This window comes from Rhinoraja longicauda, chromosome 2 (genome assembly GCF_053455715.1).
Source record: "Rhinoraja longicauda isolate Sanriku21f chromosome 2, sRhiLon1.1, whole genome shotgun sequence".
NCBI classification, from domain to species: Eukaryota; Metazoa; Chordata; class Chondrichthyes; order Rajiformes; family Arhynchobatidae; genus Rhinoraja; species Rhinoraja longicauda.
Window position 1 is genome coordinate 59,178,970 of NC_135954.1, and position 25,349 is coordinate 59,204,318.

Consider the following 25,349-nt stretch of genomic DNA (forward strand, 5'->3'; position numbering starts at 1 on the left):
TTCACTGGAAGTTACAGTCATGCTATTAGATGGGTGTGTGATCCAGCTTTAAATTACAGAAGAGCCCTTCAAAGGTTTCAAAGGTCTTTTATTGTCACATGTACCAATTAAGGTACAGTGATATGCGAATTACCATACAGCCATACGAAAAAAGTATGGCAAGTATGTTACCTGAAGGTATTATGAGGAGTAACTCACCTGCTCCATCAAGAGGACAACCAGAATGATGCCAACCTCTCTAAGCTAAACTATGAGCTCTCTAAAAAAAGTGATATGTCCTAATTGTATTCTCATAAACAAAAAAAGAGCATTTAAAAAATGTCAACAGTCCTGACCCAAAACGTCACCCATCTTTTTTCTCCAGAGAGGCTGCCTGACCCGCTGAGTTACTCCAGCACTTTGTGTCTATCTTACTTATCTCCAGAAGTCGGCTTATTTACTCTGGGCCACATGAACAGCTACCCTGTCAAGTCTGGGCAGGCAGGCAGGCACTTTGCAAAGCCTTTAATGGAGGAATTTCTGCTGGAGCCCACAAACTGCCCCAGAAAAATCCACTCAACTGGAAGATACATCTTGTCTGGAAATATCTTTCAAGGAGATTTGGGTAGAATCTAATTTGACTGAACTGTATGACCGAGGTAACATAGTTCTCACTGACTGCCAATACACAATTCTAAATCTCTTGCGTTTCAGCACCAATGAGGTAGAGGATGTAAAATTAGCAGTTCGTGAACGATATCCCGTGGATAATGCTAAAGGACCAGAGCCTTTGCTATCGCTGGAGAGATACTGTCATCACACACATTACTCCAAAGTGATGATCTAAAATAAAAGTCCATGATTGTGGATGTAATAGGAGTGTAGGAAAATAACTGCAGATGCTGGTACAAATCGAAGGTATCACAAAATGCTGGAGTAACTGAGCAGGTCAGGCAGCATCTCTGGAGAGAAAGAATGGGTGACGTTTCGGGTCGAGACCCTTCTTCAGACCCTTCTTCAGGGGAGGGGGCGGGACAAGGAAACGATGAAGTGGGAGACAGGAAGACAATGGGAGAACTGGGAAGGGGGAGGGGAAAGAGAGGGACAGAGGAGTTATCTAAAGTTAGAGAAATCAATTTTCATATCGCTGGGCTGCAAGCTTCCCAAGCGAAATATGAGGTGCTGTTCCTCCAATTTGCGGTGGGCCTCACTATCACATATTGGAGGCCCATGACAGGAAGGTCAGTCTTGGAGTGGGAGGGGGAGTTGAAGTGCTGAGCCACCGGGAGATCAGGTTAGTTAAGGCGGACTGAGCGAAGATGTTGAGCGAAACGATCGCCGAGCCTGCGTTTGGTTTCGCCGATGTAGAGATGTAGAGAAGTTGACATCTAGAGCAGCGGATACAATAGATGAGGTTGGAGGAGGTGCAGGTGAACCTCTGCCTCACCTGGAAAGACTGTTTGGGTCCCTGGATGGAGTCGAGAGGGAGGCAAAGGGACAAATGTTGCATCTCCTGCGTTTACTGGGGAAAGTACCTGGGGAGGGGGCGGTTTGGGTGGGAAGGGACGAGTGGACTAGGGAGTTACGGAGGGAACAGTCTCTGCAGAAAGCAGAAAGGGGAGGAAATGGGAAGATGTGGCCAGTGGGATCCCGTTGGAGGTGACGGAAATGTTGGAGGATAATTTGTTGTATACGTTGGCTGATGGGGTGGAAGGTGAGGACAAGGGGGACTCTATCCTCGTTATGAATGGGGAGAGGGGGCACAAGAGCGGAGCAGAAGGCAGTGGAGGCCGATTCACTGGATGCATTCAAAAGAGAATTAGATGGAGCTCTTAGGGCAAACGGAATCAAGGGATGTGGGAGAAAGGAACGGAGTACTGATTGTGGATGCTCAGCCATGAGCACATTGAATGGTGGTGCTGGCTCGAAGGGCCGAATGGCCTATTCCTGCACCTATTGTCTATGTATCTATGTACCCTAAATTCCAGCCCTGGATGGGGATTTGCCATAATTGGCATGAGGGAAATCAGCCCATTAATGTTTTCAGTTAATCAGTTCTTTCATTTGTGGTTGCACTGAACTTTAGGCATGCATTTAAGTGAACCTATGAACTTTGGATATTCCTTTGCAGTTAAAATTGAAAGTTGAATCAATTATAAACTAATGATTAAATAACAACACAAAATTGAGAAAATTAAGTTAAAGGATACAAAGAAATAAGACCGTCTTATATCATCTAGTCTAAGTTGTCGAATCTGAGTGGTGTCAACCTTCTGGGCAAAATCCATTTGGGACAACTGCAGGAATGAAAACACATTCAGTGAAAGGATGAATGCTTAAACTCTCTGTTCTTCCCCAAGATGTGTATCCATATTATTAAAGGTAATAGAAGGATGAATAATTGTTGTCCCTCTTTCAAATAATCTCAAGATTGCAGCACAGTTGAGAAAGGTCAGTCAATCCACCTTGCATCTTCCACCCAGAACAGCTAAAGACTTGCTTTTGTTTCATCAGTGTACTCAGCTCTCTCTTAAATGAATCTGAAATTTTAATCGCAATCTATCCAAGAAGTCCATTCTGAGTATTGATCACAATGTGTGTGCAGAATTTCTTTCAAACATCTTCACAGAATTTATATCTGATTTTCTTATTCCAGTAACTACAGCACAGGATTCGGCCCTTTAGCCCACAATGTCCGTGCTGAACATGATGCCAAGTGAACCTACTCTCCTCCGTTTGCTTCTGATCCATACATATCCCTCCATTCGCTGCGGATCCATATTCTGGTGGAAAATGCTAAAAAGTGAACCATGTAATGCGAGGTTCTGAATTTAACCACACAATATGTGGATAATGAGTTAAATCAATGTCTAGTCTTATGATTCCTCTGAAATTAGCAGATACAGATCAGTGGTGATTCATTGTTCATTGCCGTCATGTTACCAAGCTCTATATTGACAGATATAATTGCTGCTTTAGTAATTTTACTTCTTTCAGCGTGCTACGTGGTCCACGTTATTTTGTTTTGCTATTGTATAGGCTTCACGTTTATCCCCAATAAATTATTTTTGTACTTCTGATTTATTATTTCTTTGAAACCACAGGGCAGATATGATGAATTGATGTTTCTGGCACAGATTCATTTGATGGATAGCATTTCAGAAATTGAAGTGAGGCAGTCAAAATGAATTAATTTTAATGAGATGGAGAGCTGTGCAGTATATCCTTAAAATAGAGTTTGCCACTAGGGAACACAAATCTCTAAAATCTATCATTGGAAATCACTATAATAAATGGATAAATGTAAAAAATTGTCCCTGGTGGCTGTGTGGTGGTGTTGGTGTGTGAGGATCGCTGGTCGGCGCGGACCCAATGGGCCTGTTTCCGCACTGTATCTCTAAACTAAACTAAACTAAAAGAAAAGATGCATAACTTAGCAAAGTGTAGCAGGAAGCCCGAGGATTGGGAAACTTTCAATAGAGAGCAGAAGGTAACAAAAAGGGCAATACGGGGTGAAAAGATGAAGTATGAAGGTAAGCTTGCCAAGAATATAAAGGATAGTAAAAGCTTTTTTAGGTATGTTAAGAGAAAAAGATTACCAAAAACATGTGGGTCCCTTGAAGGCAGAAACAGGGGAAATTATTACGGAGAACAAGGAAATGGCAGAAGAGTTGAACAGGTACTTCGGATCTGTCTTCACAAAGGAAGACAAAAACAATCTCTCAGATGTACTAGGGGACGGAGGATCTCGGGAGACAGGGGAACTGAAAGAAACTTGCATTAGGCAAGAAATAGTATTGGGTAGACTGATGGGACTGAAGGCTGATAAATCCCCAGGGCCTGATGGTCTGCATCCCAGGGTACTCAAGGAGGTGGCTCGAGAAATCGTGGATGCATTGGTGAACATTTTCCAATGTCTATAGATTCAGGATCACTTCCTGTGGATTGGAGGGTAGCTAATGTTATCCCACTTTTCAAGAAAGGAGCGAGAGAGAAAACAGGGAATTATAGACTAGTTAGCCTGACATCAGTGGCGGGGAAGATGCTGGAGTCAATTATTGAAGAATTGATAATTTGGATAATAGTAAAAGGATCGGTCCAAGTCTGCATAGATTTATGAAGGGGAAATCCTGCTTGACTAATCTTCTGGAATTTTTTGAGGATGTGACAAGTAAAATGGATGAAGGAGAGCCAGTGAATGTGGTGTATCTGGACTTTCAGAAAGCCCTTGATAAGGTCCTACACAGGAGATTAGTGGGCAAAATTAGAGCACATGGTATTAAATTTTCTTTCCTTCACTGGTATGGAACTTCCTTTCCTTCCCAAGCATATGCACCTCCTGAATCACTGCCAATGTTATTAGCCAGAAGTCATGGAGAGCAACCTTCTGCTCTGTATTCCCTGCAGGCAGAGTGCCCAGTTTCAAGTTAAATCCTTCCCACAGCAGAGTGTTCGAGGTTAGAAAGTTCAGCTCAGTGGCGGAAATGAAACTGCAGTCAACTCGCCACGGTACTGTATCACTTCTGGAGTATGTACAGTACTACTAACTTATACGCAGAAGCCTATCTTTAAGAATGCTCGAACACATGGAGACTGTGCCATTTTGTGCCCTTAGCTATTGAATATTTAGTACTGACAATTCTATTTTCTCGTTTCTGCATTTCCTTGGAGATGATTTGTGTCAGCTGAAAATAGTGGTTGCAAGGAAGTAGAGTCAGAGTTATACAGCATGGAAACTGTCCCTTCAGCCCAACTCGTCCATGCCATTCAAGATGTCTATCAGAGCGAGTCATTTTCCCACAATAGGCCTGTATCCCTCTAAACCTCTTCAAATCAAATGTTTGAAATGTATCCCTCTCTGGCAGCTTGTACCCATGTGAAAAGTCCCTTTCATACTTATACTTTCCCCTCTCATCTTAAATCAGGGCCCTTTACTTTTAGACTCCCTCACCTTAAATCTAGTTTTGGAGTTGAAAACTACAGGGCATAGATTTAGAAACAGAGCTGCAGATGCTAGTTTACAAAAAGCGAAGTGCTGGAGTAAATTGGCTGGTCAGGCAGCATCTCCGGGGAACAAGGATAGTTGACGTTTCAGGTCGGGACCCATCTTCAGATTGATTGTGGTGAGGTTATTGATTCAGTACTAAATATTGCTCAGACATTTTGTTCCTGATCGATCCAATTGAATTTAACTTCCCCAGCTGCCATGGTGGGATATGAACTCATGGTGCTGCATCATAAGCAAGCTGCTGCACTGTGAGATGCATAACATTGGTACCAAACTACTCTATCCCTCCACCCGTGGTCTGTTCCAGTACAAAATTAAAACGAAGACTTAACTGAGGTCAATCTGAACTATGGAAATCATAATACTTACCATACTGGATCACACCATTTAAGTAAATCTAACATCTCAAATTAGCTGTTGATCTTTTAATGGATAATGCATCAAATTAATTTCTTTTGAAACTCTCGGTTTTCTGAAAATGACTTTCTTCCTAAGCAAATCATCTTCACCTGGATATAGTAGTGAGATGAGATAGCATAGCAGAGCAGAACCTGACCTGATCCCAGACCAAAACATATTGTCAAGTCGTGATGAATGTCTGCTGGGTAACCAACAAAAAAGCCTTTCACTGTACCTCAGTACACATAATAATCAATTAAACTAAACTAAACCTCCACCGGTACAACACTTGTAACATTCACCTTGAGATAACAAGGGACCTGATTCTCTCGAGAGCAGCTCAGCTGCATTTGCCACTGAGAAACAATTTTTCTGAACTTAACTTGTAACTTCAGAGCTTGCTGACTGAGAGGATCCTGGACCTGACTGGCAAGGTCCTAAGTGGTCCCTGAGAGAATTGCAGGTCCCATGGGTGTCAGAACAAGCCCTATCTACAAAACTGCTGAGGAGCCCTTTCAGAAGGCAAGCCAAACCTCTCACCTTGCCATATGGCAATGCTGTCAACGTGTTTCAATGACTGACCTTAGACATTCAAAAGCAGTCAAAAATGATTAAAAGTGTAAAAATTAACAATTATAAATATAAAAATAAAATCAGTCCATTTTTTAACACTTAGACAATTGAAAAAAACATTAGTAGAATCACAAATAATTGACCTTTCCTCTCAACAGCTGTAAAATTTCCAGTGAACTGAAGAAATTCAGGTCCTGCACCAGGTGAGGATTTGAGAGCAGCTTCTCCAGAACTAATACTGGGGAATTCCAGGAAGATTCTGTTCCACTGTTGGACTTCACGAGGATCAAGTATTGAAGCACTGGTCAATAATTATCAGCACAGGCCTAAAATCACCAGGACTGGCCCACCAACAATTTCAGGACTTCCCCATTTGCACAGGAATCCTGAACGTGTCAGCGCACAAGGGTAAATCTCATCTCAACGTTGTCACAACACCGATTATTAAATATCATTGTTGATGGTTTGTACCTTGTGACATATACAGCGTACACCATAATAGCTCCTCTATGAAATTATTTATATAACTACTTAATTATTATTTGCAGTGGCAACTTTACAATGAAACTCCGGCCGTAATTCTTGGAAAACAACAACATTTAAAACAATTGGTTTCTTATTACCTTTGGAACTGGAGAAATATTGTGAAACTGGATCGTCTCTTGTTCCAGACTGATCCAAACAAATGTCAAGCAGGACAGCAGAAGTGGAAATAAAGCTTCGTATCTGGATGAAGCATGAACGTTAAGGTAAAACCACCAATGAAAACTATTCAACCGTAAATATTGAAATCTAGGACAGGTCATTATTTATTCTTTGTCAATAAATAACAGAAACGTAACTGCCTTCCCCTTCCTTCGAAGATCATGTTAAACATGTATGAAACATGGAAAAAAAAACTTGACTGGTTAAAGAATACCCTGAACATTAAAAAACACCCTAAAAAAAATCCTTTCTTAGTTAGTAACATGTAGTTGCATCAGTGAATTTCAATTTCAAAGAGCAGATTTAGTAGCACAACACAGCTCAAACATGGAAGAGACCACTTAGAGCAGATATTCATCAATTTCCACCTGGACTCAGCAAATAGAGTTACCAAGCCTCCTTAAATTGAAGGTTAAATTCCTGAAATTAGGAGAATTTCAGTCAAGAGTGTTTAAATGTCATATGTACCAATACTGGAACAATTAAATTCTTTCTTGCAACAGTATAACAGGTCTATAAAACACAATACTCACTGAAAACTATTCTATTCAGTCTGAAGAAGGGTCTCGACCCGAAACGTCACCCATTCCTTCTCTCCCGAGATGCTGCCTGACCTGCTGAGTTACTCCAGCATTTTGTGAATAAATCGATTTGTACCAGCATCTGCAGTTATTTTCTTATATATCTCTTACAATACTCACTGAGAACACAGTTCCTGCTGTGACAGCCAGGCCATGCAAGCTCCCACTGTACATTTTCCAAATGCATTTTCCCATCAGTGCTCTTAGATTCCTTCAAACATTTCACTTGGAGGTACTTGTCCTTTACGAGCAGCTCATTAGCTTGGCTCAAATACTGGTGCCCCTTCGGTAAAGTAATATTTACATCCCTCTCGACTTGTGTCCATAACCTTAGAACCTATTGTCATAAACCAATGGTATAATGCAAGTAGTAGGTAATAATGCTCACAGATATCACAGGAGCAAAACCACTGATGACTTTTTGCAGAAGTTATGAAAATTGAGACCTCTTCCAAGCAGAGTGGATAGGAAAAAGCTTTGGGTACCATGCAAACAAAAGCTTTTCACCGTATCTCAATACACATAATAATAGACCTGAAATGACAACTTTTCAAATCTTATGGAATGCAATTGGGTCTGATGAATGAACAAATTACCACTCTTTTTCAGTTGGTTTTGCATAGGAAAAAAAATTAATTCATGTATTATTTGACATCATCTTGAAGAAACATCCCAGAGCATTTTTCATGTCAATAGTTTAGTTTAGAGATACAGCGTGGAAACAGGCCCTTCGGCCCAGCGAGTCAGCACCGACCAATGATCACCCACACTCTAGTCTTATTCTACGTCTGATGGAGAGTCTTGACCCGAAACGTCACCTATTCCTTTTCTCCAGAGATGCTGCCTGACCCGCCGAGTTACTCCAGCATTTTGTGTCTATCTCTAGTTCAATTCGACATACTTGTATTAATTTACAGAAGCCAATTAACCTACAAACCTGCACATCTTTGGAATGTGGGTGGAAACCGGAACAGCCAGAGAAAATCCACGCAGTCATAGGGAGAACTCATAGTCAGGATCAAACCCGTGTCTCTGGCACTGTAAGGCAGCAACTCTACCGCAGTGCCACCATGCCACCCTACCGTGAGGTAGTTTCCTACTCAAGGTGTAACCTCAGCTGCAGAGCATTATCTTACACCCAATCAACTAATGAATGGCCAGCTAATTTTCAATGTACAGTAGTGTTGGCTATGCCACAAGGCAGTTTTGCACCTGCCTAAAGCAGACTGGTAAGGATTTGGTTTATGATCTCATGTGAAGCAGAGCATAAATAAAACGTAGTACTCCAGAGAAGTGCCAGCCTAGTGAGCCACAAACCAATAACATGAAGAGTCTGGCATAAAGATTATGCCAAATGAGCTCATCTATTACACAGACACACACAAACTACAAAATGCTCCTTGGTTAACATTACCTTTCCTCAAAGAATCTGTGGTGCATTTTACCTCTTTATCCAGTCTGTTATTTATGCAGGAAGTTGCAATATGATTAGTAGGCTGAGCCTAGAAATTTATAATCAGTCTGGAGCTCATGGAATGTGAAATGGGATCTACAACCAGTTAAAGCAGAACTGGGCAGGTCTGTTTATTAACATCTTTGTGTTAGCAGAGCAATTAGCCGCCAGAACAATATATTTAAATGATAGAAACATAGATTTAAGTTACAAACATATCTTCAGAAGCATCCATTACTTCCTCGAATGTCACCGTCGAGTCTGCTACGTGCGCTGGAAACTGCAAACTCAATTCAGACATAAATGACTGTGGTTTAGAAAGGGAGTTCATGGTCGTGAAACTAGTAACGTTCCAGAAGAGGAGACAGACTGTGGCTATACCGGCACAATGAGTTTATTAATTGAGGGATAGGACGAAGCACATCGTCCTATGGTCGGTCATGGTCTTATGATTATACTCATGAAAAGGAGTGATTATACTCATGAAAAAGCGCATTCATGCAATAAGATCTCTCAGGTACTGTTGCAACTTTTAAGAAACATTTAGACAAGAACGTGGATTGGATAGGTTTAGAGGGATAAGGGCCAAACGCAAGCAGGTGGGACTAGTGTAGATGGGGCATGCTGGTCGGCATCGGCAAGTTGGGCCGAAGGGCCTGTTTACACACTATATCACTCTATGACTCTAAAATATTTATAAACCAATAAAACTAACTACTTGAAACAACTATTTAAACGTCAGAAGCAACATATTCAAAATATTGATATAAAATGCTGGAGTAATTCAGCGGGTTAGGCAGTATCTCTGGAGAAAATGGATAGTTGACATTTCGGGTCGGCACCAAATCCAAATATTACCCGTCCATTTTCTCCAAAGATGCTGGCTGACCCAGCATTCTGTGCCTATCTTTGGTATAAACCAGCATCTACTACAGTTCCTTGATATTATATTCAAAATATTTTTAGGTAAGCCACGGCAGTGATATATTTTTGAGAGGGGATAAAACATTAATGCCCAGAATTTCTAGTTTTGGACCAACTACAGCAAATTTGCAGTGTCCAAACTGTTTTGCATATTTTTGTTGCTTTGGGCATCTATGCTTTTAGTTGATCGAGCGAACACTGTCATGCTTTTCTTGAAAAGCCAAAGACCTAAACACTAGAATTCCCTTCCTTAGCCTCTCCACCCCCATTCTCTCTCTCAAGACCTCCTTAAAGTTAATTATTTGACCAAACCTTTGATTATCAGCGGCTTAGTGCAAGATTTTGTTTAATTAAATGTCTTGGGACATTTTCCATGTTAGAGACACTATCTAAAGAAAGGTGGTTGATATTGCCTCTTGCACAGCAGCCAAACATCCAACTGCAAGAAAACCTCCAGACCAAAGCAACACCAAGCATTCATACACATGGCTAATACACTGTATCTTACAACATTGATTGACTGATTGATTGATTGATCGATTGAAAGATACAGCATGGATACAGGCCCTTCGGCCCATCGAGTGCACACCAATCATCGATCACCTGTTCTATATATCACAGTAGAGGCAATTTACAAAGGCTAATTAACCTATCAAGCCACATGTCTTTGGGATGTGGGAGGAAATTGGAGCAAATGGAGGAAGCCCATGCGGTCACAGGGAGAATGGCAAACTCCACACAGACAGCACCCGAGGTCAGGATTGGACTAGAGTCTCTGGCAGTGTGAGGCAGCAGCTCTAGCAGGTGTGCCACTGTGTTGCTCATAGGATAAAACAAGTCATAAATATTATAGCTGAGAACATGCAAAAAGTTTTGTGGGACCAATGTGCTTCCACAAGTGCTGCGAGAAATGCCTCAGAAAAATTGAACCCACAGTGCAAGATCAATAAACAATCTTACTCCCGTTAGCCCTCAATCCAAATCTATGGCATATGCAAAACAAATCTTCACTTTTCCCCCCACTTTGAATAAAGCAAAATTACCTCTCTATCTCCATGCACTCAACTCTACTCCCATGGGTACAATGAAGATCCAGTGTACAAGCTAATTATGTAGGTCTTGCACCTCCATGCTGACAAATTCTGAGAAACTGAGCCAGCCATGGAAGTTAGTATCATTCATGTGGAGTGTAAGTGTTCATGGCATTCCTGTCAGATATCACCTAATTTATGTTCTAACACTGAAGCTGTTCAGTGCCTTATTATACTAAATAATAAGTACAGATAACAGAGCATTATTTATGCTGCATCAACAAAATTACACCATCTCATTATGGATAATGAGTGTCTCTTTTAAAATTGTGCAATAACCATCTGCAGCCTGCTATTTCTTTAACCTCAAATTCTGTTTAAACTGACAAAGCACGTTGATCGTCCTTGGTTAAACATGCATTTATACAACAACGTAGTATAGCATCTCTGGAACTATGAGGAAAAATATCCATAGAAAATCTGTAAAAAATCTTATAACTGCTAAAACTAAGGATCTAATTGAAATTAATGTCAGTTATTTGTTTTACATAGAGAAAAAAGGATACCCTGTACTGAACAAGAGGTAGACGGACATCAACGAGAGGTAAATGCTTAGTAGTCGTTGAAAGATAAATGTTGTGCTAATCAAAGGTATCAGTAAGGAGGTGGCTGTAAGGAAAAACAAAGAATATCATGAATTCAATAGCATTCCACATCTATGTAAAATGTGGTATCACCACAAAAACAGCTGAATTTGCACTATTATTGCAACTGGCCTTTGCTACTGAAACTGCAAACAAAACTAATTGGGTTCAATGAAGCGAACATTCCTGTTTAACCTTAAATAATTTCAAAATAAATTTAGGAAAATCTACAACAACATTTCAAACATCAAAAGTACACTATCAATGTTGCTGATAAATTCAAGTGCCAGACATTATGCCAAGTGTGATCAGCATGGTGTCACAAACGGCAATGCGATAAATTTGTTTCAGGGTTTCGAGTGAAGTTGACCAGGACACCAAAACTTACTAGTCCTTCTTGATTCATACCATTTCAGTTTTAACATTGACATGAAAGGTTAGAATTCCCCTCAGTTTAACAACAATCCCTAAAGGTGGCACCTTGACCGTGCTGGGGGACTGCTGGTAAAGAAGTGGCACGTTAACAGCACTTTGTATCCATTTTCAAGGTTGAAGATAAGAGACCAATGGCAAAGACACCAGGGACATAAAAAATCAGAAAGAACATAATAGATTTAAAGCAAGTCAACAAAAATACAGAAAAGATTGGAACGTAAGACTGACAAATCTCTAGCAGCTGATAATTGAGATCCCAAGCTATGAAAGGAAATGATTGAAAGAACTGCACAATTTCTTGAAAATTCCTGGAAGTGGTATTCTGGATTTTGAGCTTCTAGTGTGGAAATTTGAAAGCTATTACTTCCTTACTTAAGGTAGTGAGCAGAGAGTTGTTAGGTAACAGCAGACCTACCTAGTTAACATCACTTTAGGGAAGTTACTGGAATCGATAATTACTGCATATGAACAGGTGGCATGCTGCATGCATTTGTGAAAGGAAGGGATGTAATGTTTGATAAGCAGCATGGTTTCACTATTACATCTATTGAGCAACTGTCTTTGAGTGCTGTCAATACCAAAAGGTATCTGAAAGAGTTTGGCACTTGATTTCATGAGCAAAAGTGTTGAGCATAAAATTGGAGAGCACCAACTGACTTGGACAGTAATGGGTAGGAAATTAACAAATTAACAATAGGAATAAAGGATCTGTTCTCAATTTGGCATGATGTGGTAAGTGGTATTTCCCAGATATCTTATACAATGAGAATTTAACTGAAATAATAGATAACTGTACAAATGATTTTTTTTAATAGCAGCAGATTAGGAGGCACATTGTACAGATAGGAGTTGCAATTTACACATAAACACAAACAATGTTTGGAAGGACAGGTTAGAATTCCTTATTAGCATGTAGGAGTAGGAATTGCAAAGGAATTTGATTTCAATGCATGCAAATTACTTAAAACTATTATGTAAAAAATGGAATAAATGTCTGGTGGAATGTTGGCCTTTGACAGAAAATCTAATGAGGAACTGACAACGCATTTGCAAAATTTTGGTAAACTGGAGTACTCTGGTTTTGGATATCTTTGGAAATATATATTGGAAGCCATAAAGTTCAGATGCTACTGAATGACAAGGCTTAAGAGGTTAAACGAATAAAGTGTGCTTGGAATTTAGATGGTTGACAACTGAAATAACAAGGAAGTAAAGACTAAAAGATTTTAAGGTAAGAACTATGTAATGCTGAGGCTCTATAAGGCGCTGGTCTGGCCGCATTTGGAATATTGTGAGCAATTTTGGGCACCATAACTGAGGAAGGATGTGCTGGCTGTGGAGAGGATCCAGAGGTTTACAAGAATGATCCCAGGAATGAGTAGGTTAACCTATGATGAGCGTTTGTCGGCACAGGGCCTGTACTCGCTGGAATATAAAAGAATAAGGGGGGGGACATCATTGAAACATACAAAATAATGAAAGGCTTGGATAGAGTGGATGTGGAGAGGATGTTTCCACTAGTGGGAGAGTCTAGGACTAGAGATCATCGCCTCAGAATTAAAGGACGTTGAGATGAGAAGAAATTTCTTTAGTTAGAGGGTGGTGAATCTGTGGAATTCTGCCAGAGAAGGCTGTGGAGGCCAAGTCAGTGGATATTTTTAAGGCAGAGATAGATAGATTCTTGATTAGTACAGGTGTCAGGTTATGGGGAGAAGGCAGGAGAATGGGGTCAGGAGGGAGAGATAGATCAGCGGAGTGACTGGCGGAGTAGACTTGATGGACCGAATGGCCTAATTCTACTATTCCTTATGACCTTGAGAAAATAAACTTGGGAAAATTAACAAAATAGGAACATTATCTTTAAATTATGTGGCAAATTAAGAATCAATTTTTCCAGACAATGGATAGTGGAAGCCCTTCTTATTAGGTAACAGCAGACCCTCCTACTTAAGGTCACTATCGGGAAAACTAGAACTTGATCTCAGAAGGGTACAAGTTTCCTGTGGTCATTTCAGTCTAACAAGTGTGTTTGGTGAATGAATCGAGAATCAGAGGGACAGCTTGGCAGCTAACTGGATCATAGCAATGGAATAACTCAGTGGGTCAGATGACATCTCTCGAGGACATGGATAAGCTACATTTCACATTGGGACCCTTCTTCAGATTATAGCATATCTGTATAATGTATACAATTACCTTTATCTCTCTGGAGTGCAATTTGACCAATGGTTTCTGAAACGGAGATTTTGTTTTTATCATTGAGCTTCAGTTGATACTCCTTTACTACTGTGTGGGTGAATTCTAAGGCTTCCTGTTTCATTAACATTGCAGTTATGATCCATCCAGATAGACTGGTGGTTATTTCTGCTCTGCTCCTTTGAAATGCATTTCCACTAGCAATTCATTATCTTTCACCAAACACAAAAGCCGCAGAGTAATGCCATATCATCAATGTAGTTCGGAAGCCTTCTTGCACCAAATCTTACCTAGAATTGTCCAACTGATAATCTGATTGATTAGCGGCACCCCATGTTTAAGAGCCACACTGGAGTGTGTGGTGTTCACAATGTAGAGTGACAGAACAATGATCAGCGACTGCAATAAATACAGGTTTCATATTAGATATTGTTTTGTATTACTAAATACTGCAGTCCTAAAAATTGCAAGCAATACTAATTACGATTAAAGCCATGCTATCTGGACAACATGACACTAAACGGTGGCGCAGCGGTTGAGTTGCTGCCTTACAGCAAATGCAGCGCTGGAGACTCAAGTTCGATCCTGACTACGGGCGCCGTCTGTACGGAGTTTGTACGTTCTCCCCGTGATCTGCATGGGTTTTCTCTGAGATCTTCGGTTTCCTCCCACACTCCAAAGACGTACAGGTATGTAGGTTAATTGACTGGGTAATATGTTTAAAAAAATTGTCCCTAGTGTGTGTAGGATAGTGTTAATGTGCGGGGATCACTGGGCGGCACGGACGCGGCGGGCCGAAGGGCTTGTTTCCACGCTGTATCTCTAAAAATCTAAATCTAAACCACCTCACTGGCGTAATACAGCAGTGAAATCAAACCTCGGGTCTTAATGACATCTTTCATGACCTTACAGAAAAAAAATTACTGGGAGATCAGGTAGGTCCAAGTGGACTGAGTGAAGGTGTTCATCAAAACGATCGCCCAGTCTATGTTTGGTCTCGTCGATGTAACAGTCCACATCTTGAACACGGATGCAGTAGATGAGGTTGGAGGAGGTGCAATTGAACCTGTCTAACCTGAAAGGACTGTTGGGATCCCTGGACAGAGTCGAGGGCGGAGGTATAGGGACAGGTATTGCATCCCCTGCGGTTCCAGGGGAAGGTACCTGGAGAGGGGATGGTTTAGGTGGGAAAGGATGAGTTAACCAGGGAGTTGCGGAGGGAACGGTCTTTGTGAAAGGCGGAAAGGGGTGGAGATGGGAAGATGTGACTAAAGGTGGGATCCCGTTGGAGGTGGCGCAAATATTGGAGGGTTATGTGTTGTATGCGATGGCTGATGGAGTAGAAGGTTAGGACTAGGGATACTCTGACTATGTTGTGACTAGGGGGAGGGGGAGCAAGAGCGGAGCTATGAGGTACCGAGGAGACGTGTGAGGGCCTCATCTATGATGGAAGAGGGGAACCCCCGTTCCCTAAAGAATGAGGACATCTCATCTTGGGCACAGATGTGGCGTAGACGGAGGAATTGGGAGTAGGGGATAGGGTCTTTGTCCTGATAGGGAACTAAACGCAAATTGGAGGAACAGCATCTCATATTTTACTTGGGCAGCTTACAACCCAGCGGAAGGGTCTCGACCCGAAACGTCACCCATTCCTTCTTTCCAGAGATGCTGCCTGTGCTGCTGAGATACTCCAGCATTTTGGGACTATCTTCGGTTACAACCCAGCGGTATAAATATTGATTTCTCTAACTTCAAGTAACCCCCGCATTCCCTCTCTCCATCCCTCCCCCACCAAGTCGCACCTGCTTCTCTTTCTCACCCAACAAACAGCTACCAATGGCCCGTTTCCTTTATCATCGTTGTTTCTTTGCATATCTTTCATTCATTGTTCTATATCTCTCTACATCATCGTCTATATCTCTCGTTTCCTTTTCCCATGACTTTCAGTCTGATGAAGGGTCTTGACACATAACGTCACCCATTTGTTCTCTCCAGAGATGCTACCAGTCCTGTTGAGTTACTCCAGCTTGTTGTGTCTATCTTCAGTTTAAACCAGCATCTACAGTTCCTTCCTACACACTGTTTCTCTTCCCACAGTTGTTACCCAACTCGCTAAGTTTTTCCAGCATTTTCTTTTCATTACCTCTAGATGTTCTTTGCAAACAATAAATGAATTTTGAAGGGCAGTTACCTGTTATTATTTAGTAAATATGCCAGCTGATCTATGCCCAGCAAATTCAACACACAAAACTGTGACAAAAGCCAGGGAGTCTTTTGCAGTGGTACTGATGGAGAAATAAGCATTGACCAAATCACTTGGGATAAGCGCCCTGCTCTTTTAAAACAGCACCATCTTCTACTTCTTCCAACCAGCAGAGTAGATGGACCCCTGCCTTATCATCTCATCCTATCGAGCACATCTCTGGCACTACAGCACCCTCTCATACTGCACCAGAATGCCGACTAGAGCTTTTTGTTTATTTCTCTGGGAGTGTGACAACCATCAATAATTTAGAACTTTGTGCTTTTACCTGATCATAACCGTCACTTCTATAATTCATCAAAATCATCCTTAACTTAACTGGGCAAGTGGAGGAGATGTTAAGCACCACGTGCCAAGTAGATACTTACCCATAGCGATAGCCAGTGTTAGGTGACTGGAGGATGTCTGGGGTAAGAAAGTATCTTAAGACTCCAACCACCACTGACTATTTTTGTGAACTTTGCAACAACTATCGAAGCACAGGAGCACGGAAATATAGATTTTAGAAAGAGGTCATGCAGTTCAAATTTGTTCTGCCATTCAATGCCAAGACTGAACTAAATGCACATATCTATTTTTCCCAATACCCCTCAGTGCTACTTGTTAATAATAATTTGCCTATCTTGTCAAATCACAAATTAATCGATTGTTTGTATATGCCCCTGGAAACTAATTATGATCTTATATGCAATTTTAACAGCAATTGATTGAAATACAAGCAAGTATTATTATGTGTTTAAGTGAAAATCGCTTTCATTTGATGTTTGGTGGTTGCCTCAGAATCTTAAAAATAAAGGCCTGTCAGTTTCTCTTCTCACAACCCCTTCTGGTCCCTTCAGACCAAACCGGAACACTTGGATTCAGCTTATGTTACGAGGATCAAGCTCACAGTGTATTATCAGAATACAGTGAGGGTCTCTGCTCTCATCAAAATGCACTGACTCTTAGCAGAAGAGCATGCACATGCATGTCAAGTGTGGCAATGATCTGACATTCACTGCTGAGGTTAATCCACAAGATTGGTGATTTGAATACGCCACAAGGGACTTGACAAGTCTGGGCAGAAGTTTTTTCAAAGAAAACACACATAAACACTTCCAAGGACTAACAAAAGACAGAGACTTTGTCTGGCTGAGTAATAGATGCTGAATTCTGTCATTGTTATCAAATAATTTCTACTGCTTATGGACATCACTGATAAATGTTGCAAAAATTAATACAATATTACAAGACAAATAATACAATACCATTTTGCTACAATGATTAATTCTGCATAAATATAACATATATATCCAAACCTGTGCCACGTATACACTTTTTCTCATTGTGGCCTCAAATATTTGTTGCTTTGCCATCTTGATTGAAGTGAAAAAGATAAAAGTACAGATGACAGTGAGTAATCCAGCTCCGGTTCTGCTTCCAGAAAGAGATATCAAATTAAAGGATTCAAATGGCGACCTACCATTACCAGCAATTATATTTATCTGAAACATACTTGGTGCCCTCCTGTCAATTACTTGAGACTCTTAAATGCATAGAACGGTGAATGGCGGGGGCCTGGGGAGTACGGTAGAGCAAAAGGATCGAGGAATGCAGGTACGTAATTCCCTGAAAGCAGCATCACAGGGAGATAGGGTGGTCAAGAAGGCTTTCGGTTCATTGGGGTTCATCAGTCAGAGTACGGAGTATAGAAGTTGGGTTGCTATGTTACAGTTATACAAAATGTGATGAGGCCGGGTTGGAGTATTGTGTTCAGTTGTGATCACTCTGCTATAAGAAGCATGTCGTTAAACTGGAAAGATTGCAGAGATGATTTATAAGGATCCTATCAGGACTTGAGAGTCTGAGGTATAGGGAGATGGGCAGGCTAGGACTTTATTGCTTGGAGCACAGGAGGCTGAGGGGTGATTTCATTACCCAGAGTAGGGGAATCAAGAATCAGACGACCTGCTTAAGATGAGAGGGAAAGATTTAATAGGAACCTGAGGGGTAACTTTTTCACTCAGGGTGGTGGATATATGGAATGAGCTGCCAAAGGAGGTAGTTGAAGCAGGTACTATAACAGAATTTACAAGACATTTGGACATATACATAGAAAAGATAGGATTGGAGAGATATGGGTCAAATGCGGACGTAAATGGGGCATCTTGGTAGGCGTGGGCAAGTTGTTTCCATGCAGCATGACACTGTGATTCTATAACTATACAGCAGAAAATGAGATCATTTGCCCCCTGGTTTCTAGGTGAGACCTGTTCAAAAAGTTATCTAAACAATCACAATTCTCTGTCCTTTACCTCAAGGCCTGCAATTTTTCTAATCTTCTGCTACATACTCAAATCAAGGTACTAATGTAATTCATATCATAATAATTATAAGCACAACAGTTCATCACAGGAAACTATCCTGCTCCAGTTTTAACAATATGATCTCCAGCATATTTGTATAATTATGGGTCCATTTTTGCTGTTCGATGCGATTATGTTTATATTAAGCTTGGTGCCAAAATAAACTTTTGAAAGTAATTTCTACTCAATTGTTGTTTAAAATATTAAAGCTCAATTTATTTTTCTTTGCACTTTATCACAAGATACCACTGTACTGTATTGTTATAATCACTTGACTCACGTGATGGGCAAACTTACACAAGTGTAATATTGGGACTTCTTCCAACAACTGGCATTAATGGAAACAAAGCCAGGACTAAGCAGAGAGAAATCCAACCTAAAGACATAGCCTTAGGATGACAAAAAAACATAAAGATAACAAAACAAAAATTAATACAGATACAATTTAGATCCAGGAGCAACTTTTATCCTGCAGATTTGATTATTTCCAGCTCAAGTTAGATATGGTCCATTTATCAGTGTGAAAATCCAGCTGAATGATGCATGAAATCTCCATAATTTGCCCCAGTTAATGGATGGCGGTCATGAATGCTATAATTATGATGAAAGGATATATACCATGGATCCTGTTTCTGGATATAAAGATGCTTACATAAAACTAATTGATTCCCTCCCCAATGACAATCAGTGAACTCAACATAAGAATTAAATTGCAAGCTTTCAATGGATAAAATGTTTCTTTAAGGCTGAGATTAGTTCATTACTGCACAAGGAAATCTTGTCCGCTGGAAACAAATCAGAAAATATAGGAAAGAGTGTGCTCATTTCCCTGGCCATTAATATGCTGAAAATCACAGGCAGCAAATTAGCAAATGCAACAAAACCTGCCTCAACTGTAAAGATATTTTCCAAAGCTGACGATTTAGATCCCATGTAAGAGTTTTTGGGTGCCCAAAATGAAACAGGAACAGGAGGTGTCCAGCAATCTCTCAGGCCGATTTGACCATTCAAGGATATCGATGTGGCTCATTTTGGCTCAATATTCATTAATCTGGTGTCGACCAAAAATCACTGATGTCAGATTTAATTTAATAATTTTTTCTAGCATCTAATACTACTTTTTGGGAGAAAGACTTCTGCACATGCAACTTTTTGTGTGTTGATAAATATCTGATCTGCTCTCCTAAACTGCCCAGTTCGTCTGGTTCTGATCGTCCCTCGACCTACAATTTTAAATGTCCTATCTTTTCGAATGCTTCCAAAAGCCTTAGAATTAAATCAGCCCATTACCTCCTCTACTGTGGGAAATACAGACTTGGTTTGTGTAATCTCTCTTCATCATATATTCTTTGGAACTCACATGAATGTCAGTCACTGTGTGGCTTCCTAACATATAACATAGAGTCCTGATACATAGATATAACAGTATGACAGGTAGTTCTTGAACACTTGATTTGAGAATGCTTAAAATTGGGACGATATTTATGTGATCCAACAGTGACAATACTACGCTGTTAAAGAACAGTATATAATTTCAATAAAATGAATTCATGCATTGAAAAGCAGGAAAAGGTGACCAGTATAATGCAATCAAACAGATTGTCTAAATTCAAATAGAGTTTGTTTGTGCGACAGGCTCCTTCGAGGTGGGTATGAAATAAACGGTATATATTTGAGATTTGTGTTAAACGTACCATTTATTTAGTCATGGTTTTTAGAAAGTAATCCTGTCAGCTGTTATTGTTACCAACTGTTTGATTGATTAAGAGTTGTTTCTAAAGACACTTATGCTGCATGATTGTACATATTTATAACAGCTGTAAGTGTGCCAATTTCAGTTTTCTTATTAGAAAATCACTAAAGTACGAACAAATGTTGCTGTAAATATTCAACGACATTCAAAAGGAAAATGAAAAGGTAATTAGGCATGCATAATTTAAATAATTACTGGATCTTTCCGAGTTGTCAATTCATCAAGCTCATTTGACAGGGGAATTAGCCAATCATCTCTACTGGCTGGCTTTAGTATTGAACATATGCTGAATGTGGAAAGGCACGATTACGCAGAGAATTTAGAAGTGAATTGATATTAATTTCATGCATATAATTTGCAATGTGCTCGATGCATTTTTCTGGAGAAGTGTCTTTCCTTTTACTGAAAGAAGTTCACCGAGTCCATGTTTTCTCTGTTGATTGAATGGACTTGCTGAACAAATTGGCTTGGTTTAATATGTATTAGACCACAGCTTGTCTTATATCCCACTGCCATTTCACTTTTCTAATACAGCGTTGTCAACAGGTATTCCGACATTCAAAAGGCTCCCCAGTCATGCTTAATTTCATACAATTTTAGTCATGGAAATGGAAGTTTGCTGTAGCCATTTCTTAAAAGGAACCACTAATGCCATATAATTCACCATGATTTTGGTCTCTGTAACCGAAGGGAAAAAATGCATTTAAATGTAATCCATTTAAAGTCTGGCAGAATTAGTGTCCTAAATTCCAGCCATGCACAGATTTTGAATGCGTGCTTTGTCCTTTTGTTCCAGAATGCCCGACTAGCAAGAAAAATTGCACCAATGCCTATCAACTTCAATAAAATAACCATTTAAATAACCTTAAATTGCAATTTATTTAAAAAGCAAAGTTAATAACAGAAGAGAATTGGTAAATATAACAATTGGTAATGGATTAGCTGTATTTCAAAAGTATTTTCAGAACATAAGAGTGTATTAAGTCAGTGCAGTATCACCTTATTGCGATAAAACAGCTTGGATTGCAGTGGCCAGCCAGCAAAGGCAACCAGACCAAGTGAAAGGACTTCACGGTAGAAGAAACTGACAACCTAGAGAAAAAAATATCCCACCATTAGATACAGATGTAAATGAATATAATACGAAGGAAAGTATTAGAGTGCTGCTACAAAATTGGAAATTTGTCTCAGCACCACAAATGAATCGTTGGACAATACTCAGTGCTCACAGATACTAGCTCGGTGCTTACACTTTCAATGAAGACCTGACATAAGTTGTACAGATAAAGTTGGTTCTGCTATATAACTTCAGGAAAGTTTCATACAGGTAATTTATTGTGCACCTGGCTTTGTTATTTTCATTTGTTCAAAGAAAGCTGCTGCAATGTTCAGGACAGATTCACAGAGTTGCAAGGATTATTGCATGGAAATGACCTGTAATCTACATGAGAGGGGGGCATTTAATATCCATGTGCTTCCCTCGAGAGGATTTTCACAGTAGCTATAATACAAAATTATTAACGATTGTATATTTTTTTAGATAAACTGTGAAAGACTATTGCAGAAAATGGTATAGAGAAGCTAATGAACAGTTGCCATGCTCCATTCTTCTTCCTCATAGATTGTCATATCAATCTCTTTCTCGAAGACAAATGAACACAAAGGAATGGAAGCAGCCATGCACAAATGTTTATAATTGAAAGAGGAAAGCCTGTGCCATCTCAATGAAATAATGTAGCTGACTGACGTGAAATAGAGCCACTCCATACATAAAACATACTGTTCACTACATAATTATTTGCCACATCAGCTACCCTTACCGGGGCAGGCAGGCAGGCAGTCAGAGACTCCTCCTCACTCACCACATTCAAAACAACACTGAAGTCTCACCTGTTCAGCACTGCCTTCAACCACTGACCGTCACCTCACCTTCTGTCTCCTTTTTCTGTTCGTTTACTTATTTATCTATTTATTTTCTTCTCTATGTTCTAGTAATCCCTGTAAAGCGTCTTTGAGTGTTTGAAAAGCGCTATATAAATGTAATGCATTATTATTATTATCATAAATATGTGCAACTAGACCCTCTGAGGTTCTCAGCTACCTGCCAATTCATGGGTACTTAGGGATGAACAATATATGCAGCCATTTCATTTATTGCTGCACCCCATTAGTTAATAGAAAACAACTTCATATGTTTTCACTTACTATTGAAAGCAATGAAGTTTCACTGTCCTCTTTTATCATTAGACATTAAGAGTCACAGAACCAAGGCACATAGATCAAATTAAGGTACAGATCAACCTGTGTGACCAACCTATGCTGCCTGACCTGCTGAGTTACTCCAGCATTTTGTGAATAAACACCTTCGATTTGTACCAGCATCTGCAGTTATCTTATACAACCTGTGTGACCAACTGAGTTACACCAGCACTTTATATTTCGCTCAAGATTCCAGCATCTGCAATTCCTGTGGCCTGTCCATTTCCCTCCAGAGATGCTCCCTGACCCACTGAATTACTCCAGCACTTTATGTTTCATTACAGAGCAACCAATTTTAATGGTGAAACGGGATCAGTACTAAAGGATTACCCTCAACATAGCATCAATAAATTGCCAAAAGTAAATTTAGTTCAGAATCTTGTGATTGTATTTTTATGGCTATCAGTATTTCACAGAGCACGTGGGAAACAACTAAATTCCTTCTACTGTGTAGCCAGCAGTTACAATTCCAAACACAATGATTAGAAGCACATAAAATAGTTCCTCAAACAAGAAAAGAATGGCCAAATTATCATTGTTGGTGGCATTCACTGAGGTAGTTTTGTCTTAAGACATTGGATAGCTGCTGTACTCTGAATAGTGTCAGATGTAAGTTATCATCCCCTTGAAAATGTGAGAACTTGTCTTAATACCCAAATTCGGAATTGGAAGCAGCAGATGGCCATTCAGTCCTACTTTGCCATTCAATGTAATTGTAACATTTCCAAAGCATGGCACTTCTAACAAAATAGAATTTCCTTGCTTTGAATTTACCCAGCAGATTAAATAGCACTCTCATATTCCAGAGAGCAGTTTGTACCCACATTGTTCAAAAGGGAAATTCATTGCACCGGTTTCCCCACCATACTTGATAATAAATTCAAAATGCAAAAGTAAAGATGTTACTTTTGGGTATGGCAAAAATTCATGTTGAACATCACACACCATCCATTTTAAATTAGTTTTCTTTCGATTAAGCTAACAGTAATTCATTTCCGAAGCAGACTTCCCATCCTGAGATTCTCTGCCCAATGCCACCTTCACAGTCCCATGCAAATGTCAGGCTGATGACTTTAAATCCCACATCACACTTTCTGTAAATCTACATGCCAAACAATAAAACATGTTGATCTGTGAGATCACTATCCAGCAGAATTTCCATTTGCTGGAGTTTGATCTCTGATTTTGAAAAGGAAAATTTAAAACAGTTCACATTGCTCACCATGGTTTCAATCCCCAGGATAAAAAGCAATAAATAGCCAATGGACTTTGTAGGGGGAAGTGTTGAAAATAAATTGATTATATTTTTAATGACTCTAAACCTGTAAAATAATAAAATATCCATTATTTGAGATCAGACTTAACCACAAATTTTTTTTTTTAACTCCTCAATCTAAAAATAGCATTGGTAAAATAATATTCCTTAAATGAGTTGAAAGCAATAAATGTAGAATATATTATCTTATAAATCATATTTACTTAAAATAGAAAATACAAATTAGAAATGCAAGTAGTGCAAGAACAAAGGTAGATTTCAGTTTCACCGAACTCTCAATATTGCAAAAATATTCCAAGGTCTTTCACAAGGACACTATCAAATAAAATAAAATTTATGTCAAATCTCACAAGGTAATATGAGCAAAACTGACAGAAAGCTTCATAAAGAGGTTTACTTTTAAGATGAGATCATTTTAAAAAAAGAGGGAGAAACACACATTGACAGATTTTAGGAGGAGATGCCAGAGTTTAAGACTTTGGTTGCCATTGGCTGTCAAAGGGGACAGGAAGTAGCAAGCATTAGAGCACAAATATCTCTGCATTTTATAGGGCAGGAGGGCATAACATAGCAAGTGTGAATTTATGGAGAGAAATCTAAGAGAATGAACTTTATTAGCAATCCAGAGCCACTGAACATCAGAAAGCACATGAATTCAGAAATAGCATAAATATCTGTAGAATTCAACACTGGCTGCCTAAACTTTGAGAGCTCATGGCAGAAGTAGGATGTGTTATCGGTAGGTTCATGGGCAGAAACCAGAGGTATCGCAGATTTTTGATAGATGATAATAAATAGATCTCACAGCATCATCTTGATAAATGGAATATGATGTCTAACCAATATAAAATGTTAAATATTTAGTAGTATATTAACCCAGATAATCAAAAGCCTGGTCGAGAGAAAAGTTGAAAAGAGTGTGTTATATGAGGAGAGGCAGAGTGCTAGTGAGTTTTAATGCAATTATAGCAAGATTTTCAAGATCCTATTCACAATAAATTGACACAAAATGATAGGCACACGTGGTTTTAATTCATTCATGGATCTAAATTCCATTACCAAATCAAATGCTGCAAGTTCTGTATATTTTCCCACAACATATCTGTGGTGGACAAGGGGATGGATAAATCCACAGGGCCTGATGGAATCTATCCTGGGATGCGAAGGGAACCAAGGAGTATACTCTGGCTATGACAGAGATTTTTGCATCTTGTTGGTCATGGGTGAGGTATCAGTAGACTGGTGGATAGCTAACATTGTTCTCTTGTCCAAAAAGGGTTGGAGGAATAAGCCTGGAAACTACAGACTGGTGGGCCTTATTTTATAGACCGGGAAGATGTTGGAGAAGATTCAAAGGGGCAGGATAGGATGTATGTTCACTTGGAGGAGTCTGCTTGGTTTTGTGCAGGGAAAATTCTGTCTCACCAATCTAATTGGTTTTTACGAGGAGATATCTATAAAAAAAAACAAAGGCAGAACAATAGACATGGTTTATGTGTAGGGAGGAACTACAGATGCTGGTTTA

The 25,349-nt window shown here is 39.7% G+C and overlaps 1 protein-coding gene across 3 annotated transcripts in view; it reads right to left on the bottom strand.

Moving 5' to 3' along the window:
* The window catches only part of pign (phosphatidylinositol glycan anchor biosynthesis, class N), a 161,029-nt gene that overhangs the window by 79,145 nt on the left and 56,535 nt on the right, over positions 1-25,349 (bottom strand). For all 3 annotated transcript variants that reach the window (XM_078419560.1, XM_078419540.1, XM_078419549.1), the window contains exons 16-23: positions 23,771-23,870; positions 21,289-21,381; positions 18,834-18,925; positions 17,490-17,604; positions 14,219-14,327; positions 11,220-11,322; positions 6,583-6,685; positions 2,190-2,276 (exon numbers count right to left, since the gene is read on the bottom strand). In XM_078419560.1, coding sequence (XP_078275686.1) covers positions 2,190-2,276; positions 6,583-6,685; positions 11,220-11,322; positions 14,219-14,327; positions 17,490-17,604; positions 18,834-18,925; positions 21,289-21,381; positions 23,771-23,870 — 802 coding nt within the window. The remainder of the gene's footprint in view (positions 1-2,189; positions 2,277-6,582; positions 6,686-11,219; positions 11,323-14,218; positions 14,328-17,489; positions 17,605-18,833; positions 18,926-21,288; positions 21,382-23,770; positions 23,871-25,349) is intronic.